Source organism: Trichechus manatus, unplaced genomic scaffold (assembly GCF_000243295.1).
Source record: "Trichechus manatus latirostris isolate Lorelei unplaced genomic scaffold, TriManLat1.0 scaffold00033, whole genome shotgun sequence".
NCBI classification, from domain to species: Eukaryota; Metazoa; Chordata; class Mammalia; order Sirenia; family Trichechidae; genus Trichechus; species Trichechus manatus.
The window spans coordinates 19672880-19699922 of record NW_004443969.1 but is presented as its reverse complement, the minus strand read 5'-3'; the positions used below and the strand labels follow the sequence as shown (position 1 = coordinate 19699922).

The following is a 27043-nucleotide window of genomic DNA, read 5'->3' as shown; positions in this document are numbered from 1 at the left end:
GCGTTGTTGTAGCTACTGTGTCGGTCCATCTCATTGAGGGTCTTCCTCTTTTTCGCTGACCATCTACTTTACCAAGTGTGATGTCCTTCTCCAGGGACTGGTCCCCGGACTAATAACATGTCCAAAGTATATGAGATGAAGTCTTGCCATCCTTGCTTCTAAGGAGCATTCTGGCTGTACTTCCAAGCAGATTTCTTCATTCTTTTGACAGTCTCTGGTATATTCAGTATTCTTCACCAACACCATAATTCAAAGGCATCAATTCTTCTTCGGTCTTCCTTATTCACTGTCCAGCTTTTGCATGCATATGAAATGATTGAAAATACCATAGCTTGGGCCAGGTGCACTTTAGTCTTCAAGGTGACATCTTTGCCTTTGAATACTTGAAAGAAGTCTTTCGCAGCAGATTTGCCCAGTGCAATATGTCGCTTGATTTCTTGACTCCTATAGGCGTTGATTGTGGATCCAAGTAAAATGAAATCCTTGACAACTTCAGTCTTTTCTCCATTTACCATGATGTTGCTTATTGGTCCAGTTGTGAGGATTTTTGTGTTCTTTATGTTGAAGTGTAATCCATACTGGAGGCTATATAGTCTTTGTTCTTCAGTAAATGCTTCAAGTCCTCTTTCAGCAAGCAAGGTTGTGTCATCTGCATAACGCAGATTGTTAATGAGTCTTCCTCCAATCCTGATGCCACGTTCTTCTTCATGTAGTCCAGTTTCTCGGATTATTTGCTCAGTATACAGGTTGAATAAGTATGGTGAAAGGGCACAACCCTGACACACACCTTTCCTAATTTTAAACCAGATAGTATCCCCTTGTTCTGTTTGAATGACTGCCTCATGAGCACAATTAAGTGTTCTAGAATTTCCATTCTTTGCAATGTTAATCATGATTTATTATGATCCACACAGTTGAATGCCTTTGTATAGTCAATAAAACATAGGTAAACATTTTACTAGTATTCTCTACTTTCAGCCAAGACCTATGTGATATCTCTCGTTCTACATCTTCTTCTGAATCTGGCTTGACTTTCTGGCAGTTCCCTGTCAATGTATTGCTGCAACCATTTTTTAATTATCTTCAGCAAAATTTTACTTGCATGTGATATTAATGGTATTGTTCAACAGTTTCCACATTCTGTTGGATCACCTTTTTTTGGAATGGACAAAAATATGGATCTCTTCTAGTTGGTTGGCCAGGTAGCTGTCTTTCAAATTTCTTGGCATAGGCGAGTGAGTGCCTCCAGCGCTCTATCCATTGAAACATCTCAGTCGGTATTCCATCAATTCCTGGAGCAAATGAAGGCATTTTGCCAATGCCTTCAGTGCAGCTTGGACTTCTTCAGTACCATTGGTTCTTGATCATATGCTACCTCCTGAAATAGTTGAACGTCAACCAATTCTCTTTGGTGCAGTGACTGTGCATTCCTTCCGTCTTCTTTTGATGCTTCCTGCGTCGTTCAATGTTTTGCCTGTAAACCAAATCCCAAACCAAACCTGTTGCGGTTGAGTCAATTCCAACTCATAGTGATCCTATAGAATCCCTCAATATTGCAACTCGAGGCTTGGATTTTTTCGTCAATTCTTTCAGCTTGAGAAATGCTGAGTGTTCTTCTCTTTTTCCCTTTCTGATTCTAATTACAGCCTCAGACATCCTATGGGGCAGTTCTACTCTTTCTGTAGGGTCACTGTGAGTTGGAATTGACTCAACAGCAATGAGTTTGGTTTTGATATATTACGTATTTGAATGATATGTACTGGATTATAAAAATGTTATTTTGTTGGTTTGGAGGATTGAAGGTTTTATTTAGTAAGAGAAAATAAATCTTGCAACGACTATGCAACAGTGGATTTCTATGGAGGAATTGGAAAATCTTTATTAAAGTAATCTGAACTACCAAAAATTGTAGAGATGCAAATTCAAATTTTTTTTTTTTATTTCTTCTGGCTAGGAAAGACTAGATCATACTGTGAATGAAAGAAGGAGGAGCCATAGGTAGTCTAAAGTATTGCTTTTTTGGTGTAGCTTTCTTTTAATGGTAAAAATGCCTCTGGCTCCAGGTAGTAGAGAACCTTGTTGATGTTGACTTAACCGAGTAGGGGTTTTATTTGCCTTATGCCATAAGAAGTCTGGAAGTATTTCACAGCTAACTGATGCTGTCAGAATTTCAGGTGTTTTCCTTCTCCACCATTCTTAGCACTTGACTTTTGCCTCTTATTTCACAGATTACTTTTGCACCTTCAGAAATTGTGTTTACTTTCAAGGAGGAAGAAAAACAAAGGGAGAGCTCAGAAGCCTTCTCCTCATGGGGCTTTTTTCTTTTTTTTTTAAATAAAGGGATGCCTGCTCATGGGGACTTGCACCTATATTTCATTGCCCAGAACTGTGCCATAAAACTACCTCTAGGGGAAAGAAAAAGTCTTTTAGCTTCCCACTTCTAATTTGGAGGAAGGCAGAGAAGAATGGAAATTGGAATGAAATGTTGAGTGAGCCATCCTAAAGTTATCTGTCATACTTCCTCAGTTCCTTCATATAGTTGTTTGGACCTTTGAACTCTCTGGATACTTGGTGTGTATTCTTGAAGTAGCTTGCTGTTGATTCTCTTTTGACACCTAGTGAATACGTTTCAGTATTGTAATGTTATGTTTCTGTGTCTGAGGACAGGAACGGTAATGGAGTCATTCTTGCTATCTTTGCACTTAGCACAATGCTTAGATGTAGATTCTCAGTAAACACTTATTGAATGACTGAATGAATACATTGTAAAAAATATATTTGTTATTATTATTGGTGTAAACATTTATATATTTAGATGATACAGTAATATACAAAAAATATATTTGTTATTATTATTGGTGTAAACATTTATATATTTAGATGATACAGTAATATTTTCAATTTGTGAGGGGTTGTGGACTAAATTTTGTAGAATTGTTGTACTAAGTGAAAAAAGTCAAAGTTGTCTCGTGAAAGATATTTAGTTACAAGGGTTATAGGAAATACTCAAAATATTTTAGTACCACTGTTTTTGTTGGAAACAAGTTATTTCATGAGTTGATAAAAATATAATTTCCTCTTAATTCTATGCGTAGATTATTAAACAAAGTTATTTTGAAGTACCCATATATTAAGTTCTCAGTTTTTAATGAAATAGACAATTTGGATTTATTCATACGGCAAAGAGGTTATTTGTTGATGTTGATTTACAAGAAGGTATTATGAGATCCTTCGAAGCTTTGTATGACTAAGGACATATTAAATCAGATTTTGTCTTAGATGGCATTTTGGGTATATTCGTTCGTTTAATTCTTAGAGTGATGATTTCATATTTTTCAATACACCTGCAAATGGTTCTGTGCAATAGAATTGTATGTCCAAAAGAAACCTTAAGAGGTCATCTTTCCATCTGCTTGCTTTGCCCCTGTCTTAGAAGAAAGCAGGCAGTCCCTTCATTCAAAATCTGCAGAAGTAGCTCACAGTGTAACTTGTTGGTATGAGTCAGTGGTGTCTCACAGGTCTTCCAATGTCTATCCTAAATCCCCTTTGTTGTATTTCTCGTCTATGAGTCAAAATCGACTCAGCAGCAATGGGTTTGGTTTTGTGGTTCTGTTAATTTGACCTCATAGGACAAAGTGAACAACTATTCACTATCTCCCATAGAACATCCCCTATGTAGTGCCATTTTCATAAATTCCTCCCTTTTCATTCATGATGGCAGTGGTGTTAGTTCCTTAATTACTGAAACAACCTGTGCATGGATAGAACTTATCTCAAAGCAGGAAATGTATTCAAGTGTCTGGAACTCAAATTTTCTATCTGAGCAGTTTATAGTCACTGAGAATAAAGGAATCCCTTTTAACATTCACAAGCATTCTTAGGAGAGCGTTCCTACATAATCACAATTTAGGCGAAGTAGTTTCCTAGATTTGGATTCAGAATTGGGTGTTGGTAGTCTTTTTTGGCTCTTAAGCTGTTCTTCGATTCCTGCTTTTAGAAGGATTGCTTTATAGGCCAGTGTTTTACACTTTAAAAAAATTGCATTTAAAATGTCAACCCTCTCTCACTATCTTCACCTTTGTATTCTCAGTGCTTAGTGTAATATCTGACCCATGGTAGGCATTTAGTTAATATTTGTTAAATCCTTTTAGTATCCCTTGGAATCTTAGTTTCCTGGGGTTACTGTAGCAAAATACCATATACTAGGTGGCTTATAAGAACAGAAATTTATTGTCTTACGGTTTGGGAGGCTGTGAGTCTGATTGCAGGGTGTTGGTCATGTTCATTTTGTAGATTTTGAGGGAGAATCTGTTCTGTTTGTCTCCTAGCTTCTGGCAGCTCCAGGTGTTGCTTGGTGTGGGTTGCATTGTCATATGGCGTCCTCCTTTTGTCTTCTAGTCTCTGTGTATTTTATTCTCTTTTATAAGGATACCAGTCATGTAGGATTAGGGCCAGTATGACTTCATGTTAACCTAACTGATAACACCTCATATACCCTTATCTTAGTCATCTAGTGCTGCTATAACAGAAATACCACAAGTGGATGGTTTTAATGAAGAGAAGTTTATTTCCTCTTAGTCAAAGTAGGCCAAAAGTCCAAATTCAGGGTGTCAGCTCCAGGGGAAGGCTCTCTCTCTCTCGGCCTTCTCATCAGTGTTCCCCCAGACTAGGAGCTTCTCGGCGCAGGGACCCCGGTCCAAAGGACACGCTCTGCTCCTGGCACTGCTTTCTTGATGGTATGAGGTCCCCCTGTCTCCTTGCTCACTTCTGTCTTTTATATCTCAAGAGATTGCCTCAGGACACAATCCAGTCTTGTAGATCAGGTCCTGCCTTACTAACACAACTGCCACCCATCTGCCCTCATTAACATCATAGAGGCAGGTTTTACAACATGTAGGAAAATCACACAGTACCAGGAATCATGGCCCAGACAAACTGATATACACATTTTTTGGGGGACATAATTCAAACCATGACAAACAAGGTCCCATCCATAGGTTCATGGGTTAGATTTCAACAGCTCTTTTTGGACACAGTTCGTTCCATAACACTTGGTAATGCTTCTTAATATAGGTAATTCTCTGCTTTGCATTTCCCTGTTCCTCTTTAATTTTGTTTTATGCTGCCTGGTAAGCACCCATACTTTGCTCTTTGCTGTCTTTCTCTTCTTATTCAATGATGTCTTCAGTGATTTAGAACTTATTTGAATAGCTGAATGCAACAGTAGTGCCTGGCCAATCCACCTTATGATGATGCCGTTCTTTTCAATACAGGAGTACCGCTCCCGCCCCACCCCACCCCCCAGTAAGATGAGGACTGATTGTAGTCTATTTATGGGAATTCAGAGTATATTAATTGAGGGCCTGTTGTGTGCAAGGCACTTTACTGGGTTATGAATAGATACAAACCTGAATTGTGCATATACTTTGTTGCCAAGAAATTAAAATCTGGTTGGGGAGACAAACATGTATACTGCATAACTATCCTATAGGTGGGATTGTGATACTGCTCTAATTGGGATATAAGTGAAGTTTAGTGGCACTACAGAGGAAGGAGTAATTAATTCTGTCTGGCTGAAGGTTACATAAGTGATTGACTAAGGCTACATGGATGAGATGGAATTTCAGTGAGGTCTTGAACAGTATTTAGGAATTTGAAGGTGGTGAAGGTGAAAGAATTCCAGCAAGAAGGGAACAGCATAAGCACTGCTTAGAGGTGGGAATGTATATGGAATGTTTGAAAAAATGACAGAGTCTGTCGTGTTTGGTGTAATGGTGTGTCTTTGGGAGTCACAGGGCTTGAGGCTAGAAAGGAAGTTGGGGGAGATCAGTTAGAAGGCTGGTGCATAGCTCAGGTTGAAGATGATGAGGGAGGCGGTGGGCAGAAGGCTTGGAAGGAGGGCCTGATAACCAGAGGCGTGAGGTCAGTCAGTTAAAAAGCCCTGTGGGCTGTTGATTTGCCCAGAGTTGTGCAGTGGTATCCTGGCTCCCAGTAGAGCGTGTTTTCTCAGTTTTGAGCCTTCCTTCTACCTACATCATTTTGGCAAAACTATGACACGTGCCTCTTATCCTGCCACCTGGGAAATCAAGTATTTTAGCCTGCGTTCCAGGAAAAGGTGAAAAGGAGAACATGGTTGAATGGGTGTTGAGTAGACCAAGAGTATCTGCCACATTTCCTTGACTTCTCTTTGTTAGGCTTTTGGTGCTCTATATTTTCTGGGCTCCTGGTTCATCTTCTTGAAGTAGAATGTGCTCTTAGTTTCTCTTTTAAACTCAGCTCAAATGTTTTACAACATTTATCACTCTGTATTGCAATTATATCCAGGCCTGAGGCCAGAAACTATATTTAGGTCATCCTAATATCTCAAAACACTTAGCATAATTTTTAGAATGTAATCACTCAATAAATGCTTGTTGAGCAAAGCAAACTCGTGTATACTTTGCAGTCACATAGACCTTCCTGTGTCTGCATATACCAAGCATGGTCCATTTCAGGGCCTTGCTGTGCTTGCTGTCTAACGCCCTCCCTCTCTTCTTCTAGTTTTTGTTCAGATGTTGTCTCGTTATCAGTGAGGTGTTCTCTGACAACCCTATATAAAATATCACTACTCCCACCCCCTACCCTCAGCAGCCCCTATCCTCTATTACCCTGTATTATTTTTCTTTAAAGCACCTGCTGCTATCTGACATGATGATTGTCTTTCTACTCCAACTAGAAAGAAATTTCTTGTGGTAACAGGAACTTTAGTTTTGTTTTCTGATTTACTTGCAAGTACCTGAAACAATGATGAGCACATAAAAAACAAAAGAATCCATTGTCATAGAGTTGATTCTGACTTGTGATGACCCTATGTGCACCAGAATAAACCTCTCAATAGGATTTTCTTGGCTGTCATCATTACAGAAGCAAATTGCCAGGCTTTTCTTCCATGGCACTGCTGGGTAGGTTCAAAACACCAACATTTAGGTTGATAGCTGAGTGCAAACTGTTTGTGCCACACGGGCACATAGTAGGCACAATAAATATTTGCTGAGTGAATGAATGGTAAAGATTAAGTTGAAAACTATAATAAACATCCATGTGCAGGTCTGTTTATAGGCTTATGCAAACCTTGGTATTGTCGTTACAACTTACATGATACCAAATCATTAATATCGCTCTCAGAAAATAAAAACAAATTCTGTTTTCTATAGATTGCACCCATGAAATCTAATTATGGATTACTATTTTTTTTTTTAAATATTTGAATGCCAAGCATATTCACTCAGAAAACACTTTTTATTATCCATGCCAGCTTAATTTTCAAGGCAGTGAAATGGAAGACTGTCATTTCAGTAAGCAACTTATTTTCATTTGTGAGAATGAAATATTTTGAATATTCTAATTGATTTCTGAAGATGGTTATACAAGAAAATAATCCCTGTTGCTATACACTGTACATTTTCCTTTAAGATGGAAGGAAACTAGAAACAGACATGGAAATTATATTTTCCCAGAAAGGTATGAGCTATACAGCTACATTGATTTTTGACAGGTGTGTCGGGCGGGTCATTCAGTTCCATTTTAAAAGGTAAATATCGGAATACTGAAAACCTTAAAGAATACCTGACTTGAAAAATCATTTTATGTGTATTTAAAGTTTTGAAAGAGATTCTAGACTCTCTGCCATGGGCTCAAGCCTATATTTTATTGCAAATTCACTTGGATATTTTTCCAGAAATCTAAAGTCTGTAATTTGGCAGTAAAAAAAGTTGGTTATCAAATCAGTATTATTATATACTTTTAGTGTCATAAGAATTCCCTTTTGGAAACCCATAAAAACTCATTTTTTCTCACTAGAAACTTTATCTGTCAGTTTTCTCTAAGGTCAGAGTACTGATGTTAGAGGTGGCCCGCTCTGGGACAGGGAGTCAACAAAGTGGTAGTAAAGTTGAAAATGCCACATGGCACTTTTCTAAGATCAGGATTTCTTTTTTATATCAAGTCGGTGCTTATCTGAAAGTATGGAAAGCTATATATTAATAGGGATATTCTTCGTGTCCCTTTAAATAGGTGAAATGATAGGTTTGCCTGTAGTTTTTGCACTTAATATTCTCAAATTTTTATTAATACTTGTTTTTTTCTGGAGGTTAATTCATCATTACTTTTAGCGCTAGGATGTTTTCTTTCTAAATTTGTGAGTTAAGTTTTTCGGAATCCATGGCTTTTAAAAGAAAATGCTATGAAGTGGTTACATTGGAAAACAGTTTCAGAAATAGAATTATTTCTTATTACTGGAATGTGAAGCATGGTTTCTAAATTATAAATGGTACTAAAGCTTGGAGGTTCTATTTAAAATATTTCTTTGCCAAGTCTGAATTGCAGTTGTATAATATTTAATTGTATCCGTCTACATTTTGTATGTATATGAATGTAGGAAAAATCTGAGTGGTTATGAGAGGAGATTGTCTTTACATTGGTAAGTTTGTGTCTCTCTTGATTAAATAGCCAATCAGTCACTTTGTTTTTTGCAACATATGTAAAACACATGGGTAATTATGTAATAACATTTTTCTGTTTTCTTAATACAAGATACTCTGAAAATTAAGTGTGAAACTAGAAGTTCCTTTCGATTTCTTCACCTTAATTAAATATTTCCCCTTACTTCAAGACTCATACCTAATTATTTAAAGCCTAAGTTAATTTTGACATTTTCTTGAACTTAAAACTTTGAGTTTGCACTACACTTCTCTATGTTCCTATTAAAAACTATCAAAATAGTAGCTTAGTTTCTAATACATAATGTCAAAGTCCAGTTGCAGATTCCTTATATATAAATAAAGACCTTGATCTGTTTACAATTACTTAATAATTCAAGTACATCTTTTAATTAATTGAGAATTACTTTTATTTCATGCATTTAGACAAGCAGTGTTTGCGAAACCAAATTATAGTGTTTGTGAATAGCTATAGCCCCATTAGTTTTAACCCTTGCTGATTCGTTTTTTAATAAGTTTCTTGATAGCAGTAGTAGTTAGAACAATATGAAAACCACTCGCAAGTTCCTGGAGGGGAGTAAGCCTTTACTAACTGGGAAGTAGTTTGTTATTTCCAACGATTTGGCCTCCTTCCCTAAAGTTAAGGAAAACATTTATAATTTCTTTTAATTGCAAGTTGAAAAATATTGAGTGAAGGTAACTTGAAGAATAAAATAAAGCACAAATAGAAAAACAAAATCACTCATAATTCTGCATATGATTATATGTCTACATGTGCACGTATTTTTTTCTCTCTAATGTTTATGTGTATGTATCCATTTCATACAATTATGCAATATTGTGAATGTTTTCCTTGGTAATAAATATTCTTCTTCCTGATGATTTTTGATCATTAATCATATTAATCATAAGAGATCCCTTTTTGTTGGGTGAACCCCGGTGGCACAGTGGTTAAAGTGTCCAACTGCTAACCAAATGGTTGACTGTTCGAACCCACCAGCCCCCCCATGGGAAAAAGATGTGACATTCTGTTTCGGTAAAGGTTTATAGCCTTGGAAGCCCTATGAGGCAGTTCTCCTCTGTCCTATAGGGCCACTGTGAGTTGGAATCAACTCTACAGAAGAGGTTTTTTTTGTTGTTGTTGATCGTTTTGATTATTTAAAATTTCAGGCAAAGACTTCAATAAAGATTTTTGTTTCCAGGATTAGTTCTTAGAAGTGATATTGATGAATCCAAAGATATGCAATTTTTAAGCTTTTTGTATTTATTTTCAAATACGATAGGGCATTTTAATACTTCAAAGCAAAACTAGCCTTATGTACTTATAGAGTAGGTAGCAGCCTTTACACTATTGTCTTAGTTAAATAGTGCTGCTATAACAGAAATACCACAACTGGATGGCTTTAACAAACAAATTTATTTTCCCACAGTTTAGGAGGCTAGATGTCTGAATTCAGGGCACTGGCTCTAGGGGAAGGCTTTCTCTTTCTGTCAGCTTTGGAGGAAGGTTCTTTTCTCTTCTAAGCTTCTGCTCCTCGGTGATATTCGTGTGCTTGGCATCTCTCTTACCCCATGTCACCTCTGCTTGCTTATTTGATCTCTTTTCTATCTTAAAAGAGATTGACTCAAGATACACCCTACACTAATCTTGCCTCATTAACATAACAAAGACAACCCATTCCCAAATGGGATTACAACCACAGGCATAGAGGTTAGGATTTACAGCACATATTCTGGGGGGACATAATTCAATCCATAACAGCTGTGTTTTCAGGACTTGAGAAAGGTCCTTTTAATTCTCAACCTATTTTCCGTTATCTGCTTTGCCGATGGCTGAAATTTCTCCATCACCTGTTGCTCCCTTGTAATATACAAGTACTCCTGGGAGAGGTAACACATTGCACCCTGGCGGGCATTGCTTTTAATGATGAGTAATCATTTATCTGATGTTTTAAATTTAAGTCTTGGAAGTAAACTTTCAAACCAAGGCAGGGAAAGGGACATTAGAGTATTTAGCAAGAGGAATGACGAGAAGAATCAAAGTATTCCTTTACTTCAATTCCACTAACAGCATTTGAGTAACTGTCAGATAAAATATAGGATATTACATACCTGGGTGTAGGAGTTTAAGTTATCGCTCTCTAAAATGATTCAGGTTATTTGTTGACTGTGAATGCTAATTAATCCAGTAGAGAAACTTATGGTCCCAGATATGGTGCATATTTATGCTGGATGGAGATGCAGCGGGGAATTAACTCCTAAAGAACCTTGGAGCCCTGGTGACATAGTGGTTAAGAGCTCGGCTGCTAACCAAAAGGTCGACAGTTTGAATCCACCAGCCACTCCTTGGAAACCCTATGGGGCAGTTCTACTCTGTCCTATACGTCACTATGAGTTGGAATCGACTCGATGGCAATGGGAAGCAACCTTATTCTGTTTGACCAGTGTTTGCAAAGTGTGAGATTCTTTTCTTAAGAGATGATGAGGATGCAAAGTGTGGCTTTTGGTAGTTTGCAAAGAATAACTCTGGGCTGTAGGGTCTCAGCTTCATTAGACAAAATATTTATATAATCAGAATGTCTCCCGGAAAATCCAGTTGCTAAAGGGATATTAGTGATAGACAAGGCCACTAAATAGATAAAAGTCACAGTGTTTGCTCCAGTTAGGAAGCTTCAAGCTATTTCTGGGTTATCTTTTATTCAGTGGAAACTCATTTGTCAAATGATATGGCCAAGCCTGTACCTCCTTTGCAGAAACTTTGGAGAAGAGTGGAGCATCTAGAAATTGTACACAGTTGTCTGTGTATACCTTTTCTTTACATAGAAGTTTCAATCCTAAACGTCTTCAGGATTTTAAAATCCCAGCCTATTATTACCATACTGACTCTTTTTCTTATAATAGTGGGTAGCTAATAGTATGCCCCTTGTGATATTTAAAAGTAGTGATACAGCTCTCATTACCACATCTAGTATCCCTAGATTTACTCAGCCATTTCTAAACTGAGTATCTGGGCTTTTAAAAATTTAATATTAAAGATCTCTAGAGTCTATCTAGTTTTTCTGGTGTCAGCTTCTCTAAACATCAGCAAATAACTTAGATCAGAAGATTCTTGAAAGATATGTGGTGACTAGAAGGAAGAGCTGGTACAATAAATAAACCGAAGATAATATACTTTTAACTAATCCTACTTCTGTTGGATGTCTATGTTTATGTAGAACTTTGGGGTGGAGGAAGTGTCACTAAATATTTTAATTGATGTATCTTTAAAGCCTGGTTTTATTGATAAAGATTTTAAAAGCTAGATTCTAATACTAGCTTCCCCTCATACTTCCTTACACCATTAAAAACAAAAAAAATCTATTACTGCAGGGTGGTTTTCAGTGACATAAGATGGGTATTAAAAATAGTTAATGTGTCTAACATTGGTACTTTTAAGGATATGTACTTCTAGCCCTTTAGATCTTTATGAAAATTTGTTTCTTCTCCCACGTGTTTACCTGATATCCTTCTGCCTCATGAGCCGTTAGGATTTTTCATTTCTTTCTAGGTGATTTTCCTCACTGGTAAATCAGATTGAGTTGTGAGATTATGTTCTGTTCATTTTTCATTGGAAGTGAGTAAATCCAGAACTTTATACTTAGTGACTTTTTTTCCGACTCATCAAGGGAATGCCACCCATGTTTGCTTGGGTTGCTGCACTTCAAATAGGAGATTGTGAATATTTGTGTGGTAGAGTAACCCTGCTATTTCTGTTTTAAAACTAACCGAAGATGTGATACATGCCTCCCACTTGGAGAGAGAAACTTCTCAACAACTTCTTATTTAGTTAATGTGGATTAAGTTCTTAGAAGATGTTAGAGTGAGACTCACTAGCGCCAGTATAGTTAAGTATCTGTTGGTCTCTATGTTTTAAACTCACTTGGTTTGTACGTTTATAATTGGCCTGCGCAAACTAAGTCTAAGTTAAAATTTGGCATAGAAGCCAGTGTAGGGTAGCAAGACAATGCTTCTGTCCAACAGAAAATGCCAGTTGAATTGTTAAACCTGTTGGATCCCTTTAGGTCATAGACTTACCTGTCTTTGGGTTAAATATAATTGTAGATTCTACTCTGGCGGGGAAAATAGTTTCCCATGGCATGAAACATGACTTCTAACCTGCTCAACAGGGCTGTTGGCAGAACTGTTTTCCTTAGAATGAGATGTGACATTATGAATGCTATAAGATTCTACTTGTTACGTTTAGATAGTGGTAGAATCTGTGTAGCAAGTTCTATCTGTGGGAATAAAATAGTAATTAGTGGTAGTAAGGTGTGATTATTGGTGTTTGCTAATAATAAAGGTCTTGGATGAGTTAGGAAGAAATTGTTAAGTTCACTACTGAAGGGTTTTATGGTTCATTGACCCAACACCCATTTACTGAACACTGTGTTTTGCTAAGTGCTGGGGATATGATGGTAAGCAAGCCAGACCTGGTTACTGTCCTCATGGAACTTAATGTCCAGTAGAGGATGCAAATGTTAATCTCATCCAAACATATCATTACTGTGTCACTTACTCTGTGATGCTGATATTCTCCATTTATTCCTCTGTAAATGAAAAGGGGTTGGACAGTGCTGTCAGTATTCCTTCCGCTTATAATTCTGTGGTATACTTGACTTCTCTTCTTTGGTATCTGTGCCTAAATGGGTCATATAGCCCAAATTCCCCCCACTGAACTTGTTTACAGCCCATTTCAAGAAGGTGGAAGGCTTAGGGAAATACCATCCTGGGAAAACAAATTTATTATTCATCTTGTAAAACTTTTATAAAATGAATAATTGTTCGAAGAAAGTATTTTAAAATGCTGTTTTTCTTCCTTGTTAAATAAAAGCCTAATTACTAAATGTGGAATGAGATCTCCAGACAGACGGTGAGGGAAATGGCTAGGATTATGATAGCTCAAACAGAATAAAAAAATGCAGGTGGTTTTCAAGATTCACGGATCTCACAGATACTCTCTTAGGCCATGAAACTTTCTTTGGCCTGGAAGTCAATTGTTTATGCTGTTTCTCCCATTTCTTTAATCACTGTTACTTCTGTTATACCAGTGGATTCATATGAGCACATATCTGCTTGAAAAAATATTTGTTATTTCCCATAAATTCTTATTTTTTTGAAAAATAAGAAAAAAGAATCAGTATTGGAAAGAATATTAATAAAATATGTTTCATATATACTTGGTGCTTGATTTAGTTTAGACTTCAGGAATAATGGGAAATCACTAGTAGAAGTATAGTCCTGCCAGACACATTTTGCTCAGAACATGTGTTAAGTGAAAGCAGTGTAACTTTAAAGGCAGAATCAACTTCCCGTTTCCCCCTCGCTTTTTGTTCAGCTCCATAAAAACTTAGTGACACCCATTCCATGCTAGATCCTGGGATAGTCCCCAGGAAAATAATGTCATGGTCCCATCCCGATTTTCACAGCCTCATAGACATGGATGGGGCATGGAAATAGAGAGAAACAAGTATAGTGATACTGTACAGAATAGAGAGGAAGTCATGTAAAGGTTTCATAGAATTGGTGATTCATGAGCAGAAATTTTAAGAAAGTTCACTAGGTGGACATGAAGAGAAGATTGATGGAAGCAGAAGAGATATAGGTCTGAAGTCATAGAGGTAAAAAAACAGCTGTGTGAGTATGGGTGCTTGGTATTGCTACAGTGCAGACAGAGTCTTGGTAAGTGGGGGAAGGAGAAGTGAGGCTGTAGTGAAGAGGAAGCCAGGGACCAGAAAATGAAGTTCTGAACTGCCATGTGTAGGGTGTTGGATCTTATCCTTAGGTAATAGAGACATTGAAGGTTATATTTGTTTCCTATGAACGCCATAACAGATTATCACAAGCTGGGTATGTGTATTCTCTCACAGTTCTGGAACCTGGAAGTCCAAAATCTAGTTGTCAGTAGGGTTAGTTCTTTCTGGGGCTTCTGAAGGAGAATCTGTTCCATGCTGTTTTAGGCTGGGTTCTCTAAAGAAGCAAAACCAGTGACGTGTATATATGTAAATACATAGAGAGAAATTTATCTCAAGGAAATGGCTCACACAGTTGTGGGAACTGGCAAGTCCCAAATCTGTGGGTCAGGCTGGAGGCTTCTCTTGACTCACGTGGTTGCAGGGGCTGATGAACCTACAATTGTCAGGTCAGATGGTAGGCTCTTGGCTCATGGGGCTGCAGAAACTGGCAGTTCCCAAAATCAGCAGGTCAGTTGGCAGACAGCTGGCTCACAGGGCTGCAGAAGCTGGCAAATCTCAGAATTGGCAGGTCAGGTGACAGGCTCATGTCCCAAGAACTGGAGGTAAGATGATGACAGTCTAGATGACAAGCAGGATCCAGAGCAAGGGAGAGCCTTTCCAGAGCATCCATATATATATTGGATGCAGGTCACACTCCCAAAGAAACTCCCCCTACGTCAGAATAAGGGTGTGACTTGAGTAAGGGTGTGTTTTGAGTAAGGATGTGACTTGAGTAAGGGTGTGACTTGAGTAAGTCACCCTCTTTTAAGGCTGTGACTCAAAATATGCCACACACTAATCCTACCTCATTAACATATAGAGGTTAGGATTTACAACACATAAAATGGAGGATAATTACATAATATTACAAAATGGAGGATAATTACATCAGATCACAACATGGAGGACAACCACACAATACCAGAAATCATGGCCTAGCCAAGCTGACACAATAACTATCACACATGCCTTTCTCCTACCTTCTGGTAGCTGCTGGCAATCCTTGACATTCTTTCACTTGCAGAAATGTCAATCTGTGCCTTCATCTTGGCATAGTGTCCTCTCCTGGATGTCTGTGTCACTTCTTCTTATAAGGACACATCATACTGGATTAGTATCCACCTTAATCCGGTATTATCTCATCTTGATTATATCTACAAAGACCCTGTTTCTAAATAAGATCACATTCATAAGTACCAGGCTTAGGACTTCAACACATCTTTTTAGTGGACACAATTCCACTCACAATAGAGAATTTTGAGCATGTCACTGTATGATCGGATTTACATTTTGGAAAGATTATTTGTGGCTGATTTATGGAGAGTGGTGGTGGGAGCAAGATTGTATTTTAGTATGGAGACCAAGTTAAAAGGGTAATGTAATAGTTCAAATGAGTGATGAGATGATTTTCTCATTTAAAATTTTCATATTGATTCATAAATATGCTGCCACATTTAAAAATGTCAGCAAATTGAAAATATTTTTAGTATTCAGTGGTACTAATTCATTGCTACTTTTATAGTTTGAAATTATTCATGAAATTAATAGCAATGAAAAATTGAAAGAGGGTTGATATTTTATTTGTGAGTAAAATTAAACCAGCAAACGTCTCACAAAAAAACTCATGATTTTCCTACATAATATGGAATATAACTTTACAGAGTGTAAGGTAATGAATTAGTAATATATGCACATCTAAGTATTTGTGGAAATTATGCATGTTTGAAAACAAGTGAATGATGTCATAATGCTTTGTACATGGTAAGTACTCAGTAAATATTTGTTCAATTTGCATTTGATTCTTGACAGTTATAATCAAGACTTTATATTAATTCAAGTCATTGAATAAATGGCTGGTATTTTTAAGCAGAAAATTAAATCCCAGATCGAAAAAAAACAAAAAATATTTGTCAGGAAAAATTAAACAGCAATGTATGCATGTCAGATTGTAACTTTGAAAAGAGCATGTACTTAAAAATCATTGCAAACTGTATAATTGGAAAAGCACATTTGAAAGTGGCTTTAAATTGTCTCACAAACAGAATGGCATATAAGTCTTCTTACCAAACCTTGGTTTTCCTAAATGAATCCTCAGTTCTTAGTTACAACAGGAAACAAAAGTCAGAGTTGAAGAAATTAAACATTTATAGCATTGTGGGGTTATAAAATATTAAAGTGCTATAGATCTTTTCAAATTAAACAGATGTTTTTAAATGTTAAAGTACACACAGTAGTACTACAAGTTATTATAAATGTTAGGTTGTATGTCCCATGATCAAATAATGGAATAATAATCAGTTTCCATTACACTTTATCTACAATTCACAATAATGCTCAGGAATCTGATTCATTCCTTTCTATTAGCCAAACTTTCTTTAATTACATAGAATATTGTCAATGATACAGTCTTCAGATTGCAAAGTAATCACTCTTCATTTGATACCTGATTATATTTAGTCTTCAGAGATTATATTGAGATTTTAGGAGGTGGGATGAATTTGCTATGTCTGATTTTCTTAGATTTAACATAATAGTTTTTTAGTAGATTTTATCTTTATATCTTTTTTTCTCCCCCCCTCATATGATGATTGAATGTGGTATATTACTTGGAGGAAAATTTTTTTACCAAAATGTATTTTTACTTCATACTTACCTTTAATAGGTTCTCTTAGGGGAATCAATGGTGACATATATTTCAAAGCAGAAATCTTTTCACATTTAAGGAGATCTCAGGTATATTTCAACAACTGGGGTTTCCCCGATGAATCATTAAAATCATTGAGTGGGCTGGAAGGTAATAGTAACTTTTCTCAGTACTGCCCTATTTTACTCTGCTGGGTTATTGGTGGCTTTTAAAATAGAACCTGGGTGTGTTGGAATTAGTGGGTGGAGGTGCAGAAGGGAAGGGGGAAAAGGGGTCAGTAAGAAAATACCAGGTAAACCTCTGATGACCTATTGGGAAATCCTACTCAAATTTTACTTTCCCCAATTTAAACCATTTAGTATTTAAGTTCACCACTGCTTGCTGTGCCAAGCTTAACTACCCAAATATTGTGTATAGGCAAATAAACAATATATATTCAGCAATTGATTGAAGTTTAAGGTATCAAGCCATGTATGGATAAGCCTGTAGAATCAATTTCTCATGTGTGTGGGATTAAAACCATCGTCACTGAAACTGTACCTTCCTACAACTAATAGTGGTAAGGTATCTATGGAATATATTAACACAACAATTCCTCTGATTTAAAATTACTTGGTATTTGGTTGGAAAATTATTTGAATATTACAGGTAACTAAGTCAACATCATATGTCAGGGTTAATTATGGATTTCTAATGTGACTTAGGTTTATTTTTAAAAATGCCGTGATGTATGTATACTTAGCACATCTTTTTCAAGAAATCAATGGCATAGTAAAAATTTCCTGTATCTATACTGTTAACAAAACTAAACAAAAAAACTCAACTACCATGGCAGTTATAACTGCTTGAGAAGGTAGACAGAAATGTAGTTCACCTTGAAAATAACTGTGGCTCAGGGAATAAAGAAATTAGGTCAAGCCTAAAATAAATGCAGGTACAATTACAAAAACTTATAATAAAATTTTTTAAATATTCACAGCATTGGTTTCAGGCTACTTTTGTTCTCTGTGATCTTATCAGTGTTTTATTGTTTTTAAGTACAATTATGCTAATGGCAGTGTTTCATTTTGGTCAAAATGTTTCTATGAAATACTGTTGTAGTTTTTTCCTTTGTATCCCCTTTTAATTGTAAATATAAATTTTTTGAAAGACAGATAATCTTAAATAGATCATTTTGACCTCTGGTGATCTTAAGTAGAATCTCAAGTGATGTGAAATTTCTGTGTCATAGCTATCACTTTGACTCATTTTATATTGCCAAATGTAATGTTTAGCATTTAACCATGTATCATTAAATCATAGTGTTGATAATGAATTAAACTTTCATAAAGCTTTAATAGTATAGTAGGTTCTCATTTATCTGGCACCACTGGGGAATAACATGTGCTGAAGAAATGAGTTTTTTAACTGAAGCTCACTTGTGTAAGCAAAAAAACTTAAAAGTTGATAAAAATTTATGTGGTCTTTTAGTGAGAAAGAATGGATTAGCCGTCTACTCTTACTGCCATATATCGTCATTCTGGTGTCATGCTGAAAGGACGTGGGCTTTCTGATTGGTATTTGTTCCCCAACCTAAGGATTGTTTTTGTTATTTTTTCCTAAAGAAGAAATATCACACCCTTAATTGTGATATACTTAATACAGTTAAATGTTTCAGGGCTTAAGGTCTGTGGTGGTGCTCGTGATCATACTTTGACAGACTCGTAAACTCAAGCAGCAACATCAGACATGTAGCTCTATGTAGTATCATCTGTCATTTTTTGTGCAGACATCTGCACAAGGCCTCTTGCCGTAAAGGAGACCTTCTTCTTGCTTTGGAGTTAGCGCTTTCAATCTTGAGGCCTTGTTACTGCTGCTCCCAAGCACTTACTCTCTAGTAGCCACGGCTACCAGTGCACAAATGTCTGCACAACATTTACCCCACTTACTTGCGAGCATCTGTGGTGTCAGAGTGACCACCTGCAGTTTCCTCTGGTTACTGCTAAAATAGGTAAGTAATGTACTCCTTTTACATTTTAGCAAATTCCACCAAAACAGCAAAAATCTTTTTTAACAAAGTGTTTTTTCCAACCTCATGCTTATTTGTTTCAAGCAGTGCTTTCTAAAAGAAAACTCAAGCTTTAACGAAAGTATGTGAGCCATTCTTTAATGTGCTGTTATGACATTTGGTTTGAATCTTATATTTAAAATCGACTTCCCCCCTTTTGCTTGAATCTAATGGGAATCATCTTTCTTCCAGGTTGTGCTTCAAGAAGACTTCAGGGAAGAACACATTTTCTTCTTGCTGCAAAAAAGTTGCAATAGAAGTAAGTGAGGAGCTGCCAGGATATGTCTGTCTCCACAAAACAAGCAGAACAAATTTCCATGAATCAAAGCCACTAAGTATAGTTTTCAGAGATGGTAGGACATAGTTACTTTCCCTAGAAAAATACCCAAAGTGCAGGCACACCCATTGGCCACTAGAAAAATGCCCAAGTAAACGCTAGTTCAAACCTGTACATTTCACTCTTCTTACTGAGCTATTAAAGGGGTGGATATCTACTATAGCTATAATCTTTTTTTTCCCCCCTTTTCTATTTTTTGACCTCCCACACGCTTGGTGTTCAGTTCTGCTTACTGAGTGTCTTGAAGCTACAGCAGCACATACACATACTGCCTCCCACAGTGGCTCATGGCTTGCAGATAACTTGTGATTCAGACCCATAAGAAACATCTGTAAAGTATATAACATGATACCTGCTCTAGATTAATCATGGAAAAGGGTGGAGTAATGAAGAATCAGAAAGCTTCTTTTTTTTCTAATATTGATGTTACTTTCTTTGAGGTTTTATGAGTGAAATATTCTTTAGAGTGGTTTATGTCATATTCCACCACTTAGGGAAATATCTCAGGTCATTTTTACTTGAGCCTTTTAGAGACCTTGTAAGGATATAAGGACTATACACCTTAGAATTATTGGATCAGAGGAAATAAAGGAAGACAGTAGATATCTGTGATATGATCCAGTAAGCAAATTTAATGTTAAACTGCTTTTATTCTGTCTCTGTTGAAATCTTTGATGTAATTTTCAAAATTGCCTTTTGTTGGTCTCTGTTACTTTCTAGAAGTTTCCATCATTTGAAGGATTAATGGTTACCACTTTATTGAACTTGGAGGGAGTTTGTTAACTTATGGGGCACCCCATTATTACAGCAGAAGTCTGTCTCCTGCCTGAAAAAATTGAGCTCTGCATAGCTCAATCTCTGAGCTCACTTCTTACCCACAAAACCTGTAGGGTTCTCACAGTCATACTTGAAATGTGAGCTGCTGCTGAGGATGCATTTCAAATGCATGTGTACATGCACCTTTGCCATGTCATGATCTTTCTGGTGGATAGGGACTGTGGTTGACAATAACTGTGTTTAACATGCTGGAGGACACCAGGATATTCTTTCTCCTTAAGCAGGGTGATTTATGCTAATATAGAAAGGGATGAAATGCCTTATTAGTATGTGCAAGCTACTGTGCTTCACATGTATTATCTTCACAATGTGCCTCTGAGGCTAGTAATGTTATCCCTATTTTAGAGAAGAAGAGACTGAGTCCTACAAAGTTAGGTAATTTGTCCAAAGTCATATACAGCTAATAAGTGACAGAGCTAAGTTCAAATTTAGATAACCCTGATCCCAGGGCTCATGCCTTTCCGTCTGAGAAACACTGCCTCTTATTTTGCATGTAAGTAAAATATGAATATAATTTTTCCCCAGAAAAATGCTCATTGGAAGATTCAGACATCAAGAAAACTTTTCATCTCAACTAATTCTTTGAGAACCACTTGAGAGTTTACTGTGAAACACAATGTAAGGAGGCGTTGCTTTGACTGAGCCAGGTGAAGTGTAATTTTATTAGTGAAGCGCATCATTGAGTCATTGAGACTACTGTTTTTGTGGAACAGCATTAGTAAAAATAATATGCTGTTAAATGAATGGTATTTACTTAAGTCATAAAGGAAAATTCAGACATGGAATTTTTTTTTTAAATTGTGCTTTAGATGAAGGTTTACAGAGTAAACTAGTTTCTCATTAAACAATGCACATATTCTTTGGTGACATTGGTTGCCAGTCCCACGATGTGTCAACAATCTCCCCTTCTCAACCTTGGGTTCCCCATTACCAGCTTTCCTGTCCCCTCCTGCCTTCTCATCCTTGCATCTGAGCTAGCGTGCCCATTTAGTCTCGTTTTGTTTTATGGACCTGTCTGATCTTTGGCTGGAGGATGGACCTCAGGAGTGACTTCAGTACTGAGTTAAAAGGGTGTCTGGGGGCCGTACTCTCAGGGTTTCTGCAGTCTCTGTCAAACCAGTAAATCTGGTCTTTTTTTTTTTTTGTGAGTTAAAATTTTGTTCTACATTTTTCTCCAGCTCTGTCTGGGACCCTCTATATGATCCCTGTCAGAGCAGTCGGTGGTGGTAGCCAGGCACCATCTAGTTGTGCTGGACTCAGTCTGGTGGAGGCTGTGGTACTTGTGGTCCATTTGTCCTTTGAACTAATGTTCATGTGGAATATTTTTTAAACAATATAGTATTTACATGTACAGTGATGTTTCTCCCTTATTTCTGACAGGAAATAGTGTATATTGAAATGTATATAAATTTTTTACCCTTAATACATGTATTTTTATTTCACTGAGCATATAAACAAAAATACCATTAAGACAAAAAAATGGCTTGATAACCAATTCTCCTGTGAAGAAATTTCACAACGTCTTTAATATTCCCATTATTGCTATTTATCGCTCTCAGTGGGCTTCTGTTTAAAGAAGGTTGTAGAAACCCTGCTGGTTCACAGGCTTATAGCTTACCCCACTTTTTTGGTGTTCTTTTGGGGATGGATATTGACAGTAGTGGGGAACTGGTCAAAGTGCAGTGTCTCAACAAATTGTGTCCTAAGAGTTTCAACACTAGAGAATTGAGATTTAACTCCCTCACCAATATCATAAAATGTTATGAATATGTTTTCTTCTACATATGGATTCATTGGGGCAGTGATAGCTGGTAAATTTAAAGATGGATTACTATCAGAGTTACCGAGTCAAAGGATTTGTGAACTGGAAAGGGCTTTACAAACGAATGGCTCTTGGAATGGAAGTCTTAGTTAGGAGATGAGTTTAGTGACTGTTCAAGATTCAAGTTCTAGGTAAAGCAGATTCTGAGGTTACTGAGTTAGGGTGCCAACCATTCCAACTGGGAAGTGAGTAATAAAGCAGGAGAAGGCTTGAAACTTCTGGGATAGGAGAAGAAACTGAGTCATAGCGGAAGTCATCTTAGGGCGTGAAGAAAACAGAAATAAAAAAAAAAAAAAAAACCTTTATTTCCTCTTATTAACATGAATGACATAAAAATACCGATCACAAAAAATAGAAACCTTAAATGTAATACACTTTTTTAAAAAGCATGATAAGCTTATTTAAAAAAAATAAGATGTGACTGTAAATGATTTGTAGTCTCTGAGCATAAAATTTAAACTTATTTAAAAAAATCTCTGAGCATAAAATTTAAACTTATTTTAAAAATCTTATATATGTATGTGTATATATACACACATATGTATATATATATATATTTGAAAAAAATTTCTTTGCTTGTTGTCTAGAATCTGTGAAGGTTTGAAAGGGCCAATGAGTGTTCTCATCATTGAGGCATTCTATGGAGGGTCCCATAAACAGCTGGTGGATCTGCTCCAAGAAGAGTTAGAAGACTGTGTCCTTTATACCCTTCCTGCAAAGAAATGGCACTGGAGAGCACGGACATCAGCTCTATATTTCTCTCAGCATGTTCCCATCAGTGAGCATTACAGGTAATTAGAGCTTAGGATGCATCTCCGTCTTGTTTTTAATGTACCTGTTATAAGGGTGTTGCTCCTGTTGGCATCTTTGAGAATCCCACCAACTACGGAATTGATCATTAGACCATAATAGTTGTTCCTTAAGAGACAGCAGAGCATGCAAGTAGTGACACTCCAAGGACATCTGGTTAGTAATAAAGTGGCCTCATTTATAACCTATATCCCTTTCTCATTTTTTTTGTGATTTTATCATATACATGTGTGTGGGTGTGAGGTTTTTTGGCCTGAGATGGCAATTGATCTTGGGTGCATTGGTTTATTTGGTTCCATGACCACCAATGCCTCCCTTAATAAGTATGCTATTGTAGTTTATTATGTCTGATATGTACTAGGAGCTAGGGTTGAAAAGATGGATATGGCAAAGGTCTGTGTCCTCACAGGCCTTAAAGACTATCGAAGTAGGGATATACATGCAAGTCAAATGAGAGCGTGAAAGATGAAGAAGTTGATTTTGACTGTGAGACTGAAGAAGGCTTTATAGAGTTGGTAACCTTTGACTTATTCTTGAAGGATAAGTAGATTTTGGGGGACACAGACCTCAGTTCTGAATTCTGATTTGTGAGGAGATGGAAACTAGGGTTGACCTATTAGAAGAGTCTGACTGGACATACTGAAAAAAATGAATGAGAAATATTGGCTATATTTTTAGGGGGAACAAGTAGAATAGAGCCCACCACCCCTCCCACCGAGGCCTCTTCCTCCTTATTCTCTATTCATGTGTACTGCCATTTGTCTCCTGATTGTGAAATCATGGAAGATTACCCTACTGTGGTTTACATACATGCTGTTCTTGCCATTCTGGGCCCCTCTGTATAGGATTTCATTGGTTTAGGCAGGGGTGGGGAGTGCCAGGCTGGTAGTTAATGGAGTTCAAGCAGACAGGTTGTTAGAGGAAGGGAATGCTGTAAGCTTCAGTGCTCACCTTGGCTTCAGCAGCCATACCCATCTGCTGTTTCTAAGGTGGAGCAGCCACAAGGGAGAGAGCAGCTCGTGATTTACATGTAGGCTGCTGTTCTTAGTAGTAATTTGAGGGATTCAGAGAATAGCTCATTTGGTGAATGAAAATTGTGCTTCCTCCCTGAGAATTCAGATTGTCAGATGGAATAGCAGTGAGAACTCAAGTCATGTTGCTTGGGATTTTACAGGTAAAATGCTCTTTTGGTGCATATTGAAAATTTTGTATTTTTGAAATCTAAAGTATATCTTCTCTTCCATAGCTTAATGTTTTATATTCTGATATCAGCAAGTGACTATTATTGATTCACCAATAATATGAGAAATTTCAATGAATATAAAAATTTTAAAGACAATAGGATTATTGCTTTGTTAAAATCTGACTGTTGACAGTTGCTCTCATATCTCCTATAATTGTATTTTCTAAACACCAATGTATTATATTACTTAAGGTCAAGTAATCCAGTTGACTTTACGGCACAGTTTCATTTAACATTACCATTTGATATAATAAATTTCTACAGTTATTTCAACATTGAAATGAACTTTTTCTATATCTGCTCTTTGATTTCATTTTGATTATATAGTTTTTCCAGAGTCAGTTTTCTGTATGAGCGCTGTATAATTGTGGATAGCATGCAAACAAACACTTCCGTGCATTTGGCTCCTCACCCTCTTTGAGGCCTGAAGCAGTTGAGGATGAGTCTCACATTTCTCTTTGAGGCAGTCTTACTTGGGAGGTGGATTTCTGAAAGACCATGATGTAAAGTTTTGCTTTCTCACAGCCTTAATTTTCAGTGCCTAACAGTGGTATCTGTGATCTTTCCAGGTCAGCCATTTAAGCTGTAGAGTTAACATTTCACCCAAAGACATAGCTTACCATTTTAACTTACAGTTGTAGTTGGCCAACGATAACTTATTTACTCTTTACCAAACACCTTTGGAAAAATAACAGCAACTTCAAAACTTTCAGTAAGTTAAAAAAATATTCTCACTCAATCCTTGACTGAAGTGCAAGAATAACCTTTAGTTATACTAGATAAATTTGATCTCTGTGGAGACATTTAAAGATATGAAAAGTTTTTGCTTTCTAGTTACTTATTCTGTTTTTACATTTAGCAAATGTAGTCATCAAAATTCATAAAGGTAAAATGATAAACCACCTGTATTGCCTACTATGCGAAATTACTCTGAACAAGTAGGGATGTGTCTGAGGGAAAAGACCTTGAATGTAGGTACATGCATTATTTTTTACAACTTCTGTACATGTAGTTGATACTGTTAGAAGTTTATTATCTGGAAATATTTTATTAAAAAAGAATAAATGCTTTAATCTAATTAATCAGTTTGGTTCTATTTTATTTTTTAAAAGTAAAAAGAAAGTTTTGTTTGGCATATATTCAAAAGAACAAAAGTGGGAGGTGGACAAGCATGCTGCCACAGCCATGTCTGCCTGAGTCCAAAGAATATTACAGAATAGATGAGAAGGGGAAAATGGACAAGCATGCTGCCACAGCCATGTCTGCCCAAATCCAAAGAACAGTTACAGAGCCATCAGTATATATCAACATCACAAAATGGGTAGAATCCTTGAAAGCATCACTTTTTCACTGATTGGCTAGAAATTATAATCTTACATTTTGAATCATCTTTCTTAACAATCATTGATAGGGTTTCAGTTACGAAAGTCAGGAGGGTCTTCATTGGTCCAACAAATTTCTATTCACTAAATGCTAATAGAAAGAGATAAGAGTGGAAAGTCTTTTATGTTCTGTTTGATGGGCTTTTGTGAAAACTTCCTTAAGATGTTTTCCAAGATTATCTTAGCTATTGTCTTTATACCTCAGGGCCCAGTTGATGTGTCCTTATGAATCCTTGTGAGCCCTTGTGAGCCCAGCTTCAGCTGGGTCACATTCTGTATGCTCAAGGAGAGGGAATAGTAACTCCAATATTATTTCCTACATCAGTCCCTCCTTTTGATCGGAGATTGTAGATAACGCATCGATGATCAATACCTGGACTTAGTCAAGCTCCTAGATGGCGGCCATTGCAGGCTCTTTAAACTCATGGTGCTGGTTTTCCACCAAATACCATCTGGTTCTTCACCAGGTTATTAAGTAAGAGCGATGCTCCCATCAGTAACATTGCCGGAGTGAGCAGACTCAATGTACATCAACAGTTTAGCCTGAGGCCTTCTTTTGCCTCTTACATAAGACAATAGAGGATAAATTTTATAATGCCTAATACTATCAGGATGTAGACTAAGAATATTACTATTCCTTGCAGTAGTAATCTAGCCCATGTACTTATTCCTGATGGTAACCAACCAAATAGATCTGCTGTTTGTAAGGGTGTGACAGTGTGTAATCAAGTAGCTTGCTGTCTAATTCTATGTATAGCTTGTCTACAGCACAGACTACTCTTGGACTAATAAAAAAAATCTAAGGTTATTTTGTTGTCTCATGTCACCTTGGCTTATGAGATCAGAGATCACTGTTGTGCTTCTGTCTCATCTGTTATTTGTCCCATAGTGACTGACAAATTTTTCTTAAAGATTTCTCCAACTCAGATATACCATAAGTAGGAATTAAAGCTACCAACCATACCCTGAATGTTGGGCCAATGGGTTTTCTTCTGACTTTCATTTTACAATTTTAACATTACCTTTTCAATATTTACTAGCATTGTTACTATGAATACTTAAAGATAATCCTAAAGTTCTCAGAGTGCATTGTCCACACATTCGTCAGCCATCTAAACAAGCGATTGCCCACATAAATTCACTATCAGTTGGAAAGGATCATCTAATTTAGTATAGTTGGATCTATCGCACAGAAATACATATCTATAAAGAGCACTCAAAGTTTGTCTAGAGGAAACAAAAAATATAGACAAATTTACATGTGACAAGTTTTCATTAGAGAACTAATGATTAGCAAGATAATACAGGATGGATGTTTCCTGTAGGAGGTCTTCAGTTAGTCTGTTTAAAACATACTAAATGTTCTTCCCAAGGGCAAGCTGCCCCTCCTTGGTTTACCTATTAACAGTCATGAGTCACTTTCTCAGAAGCAGAAATGGAACCAAAGACAAAACTGGAGCCTGAGCCATGAGGTCAATCTCCTCTGAAAATCTGGTTTTTCTTTAAGATACATAATTTTCTGCATCGTAAGAGGGTGACAGTTTGATTACAAACATTAGACAGATATTTCATATGACATTGTCTTAAAGACTGCTTAAACTAATTACTAATTTACCCTAAACGTAACTCTGTCTGATCTTTGAAGTTAGTTTCCTAAAACAGACTGAATTCTT

General features: G+C 36.8%; 1 protein-coding gene across 8 annotated transcripts in view; it reads left to right on the top strand.

Annotated features, from left to right (window-relative positions):
- Positions 1–27043, top strand: part of GTDC1 (glycosyltransferase like domain containing 1) — a 428626-nt gene that overhangs the window by 122523 nt on the left and 279060 nt on the right. For 6 of the 8 annotated variants that reach the window (XM_023730213.1, XM_023730214.1, XM_023730212.1 and 3 more), the window contains 3 exons: positions 19132–19198; positions 20639–20760; positions 22523–22726. In XM_023730213.1, coding sequence (XP_023585981.1) covers positions 22548–22726 — 179 coding nt within the window. In that variant the 5' untranslated portion in view covers positions 19132–19198; positions 20639–20760; positions 22523–22547. The remainder of the gene's footprint in view (positions 1–19131; positions 19199–20638; positions 20761–22522; positions 22727–27043) is intronic. The other 2 variants (XM_023730217.1, XM_004375105.3) reach the window with 2 other exon arrangements.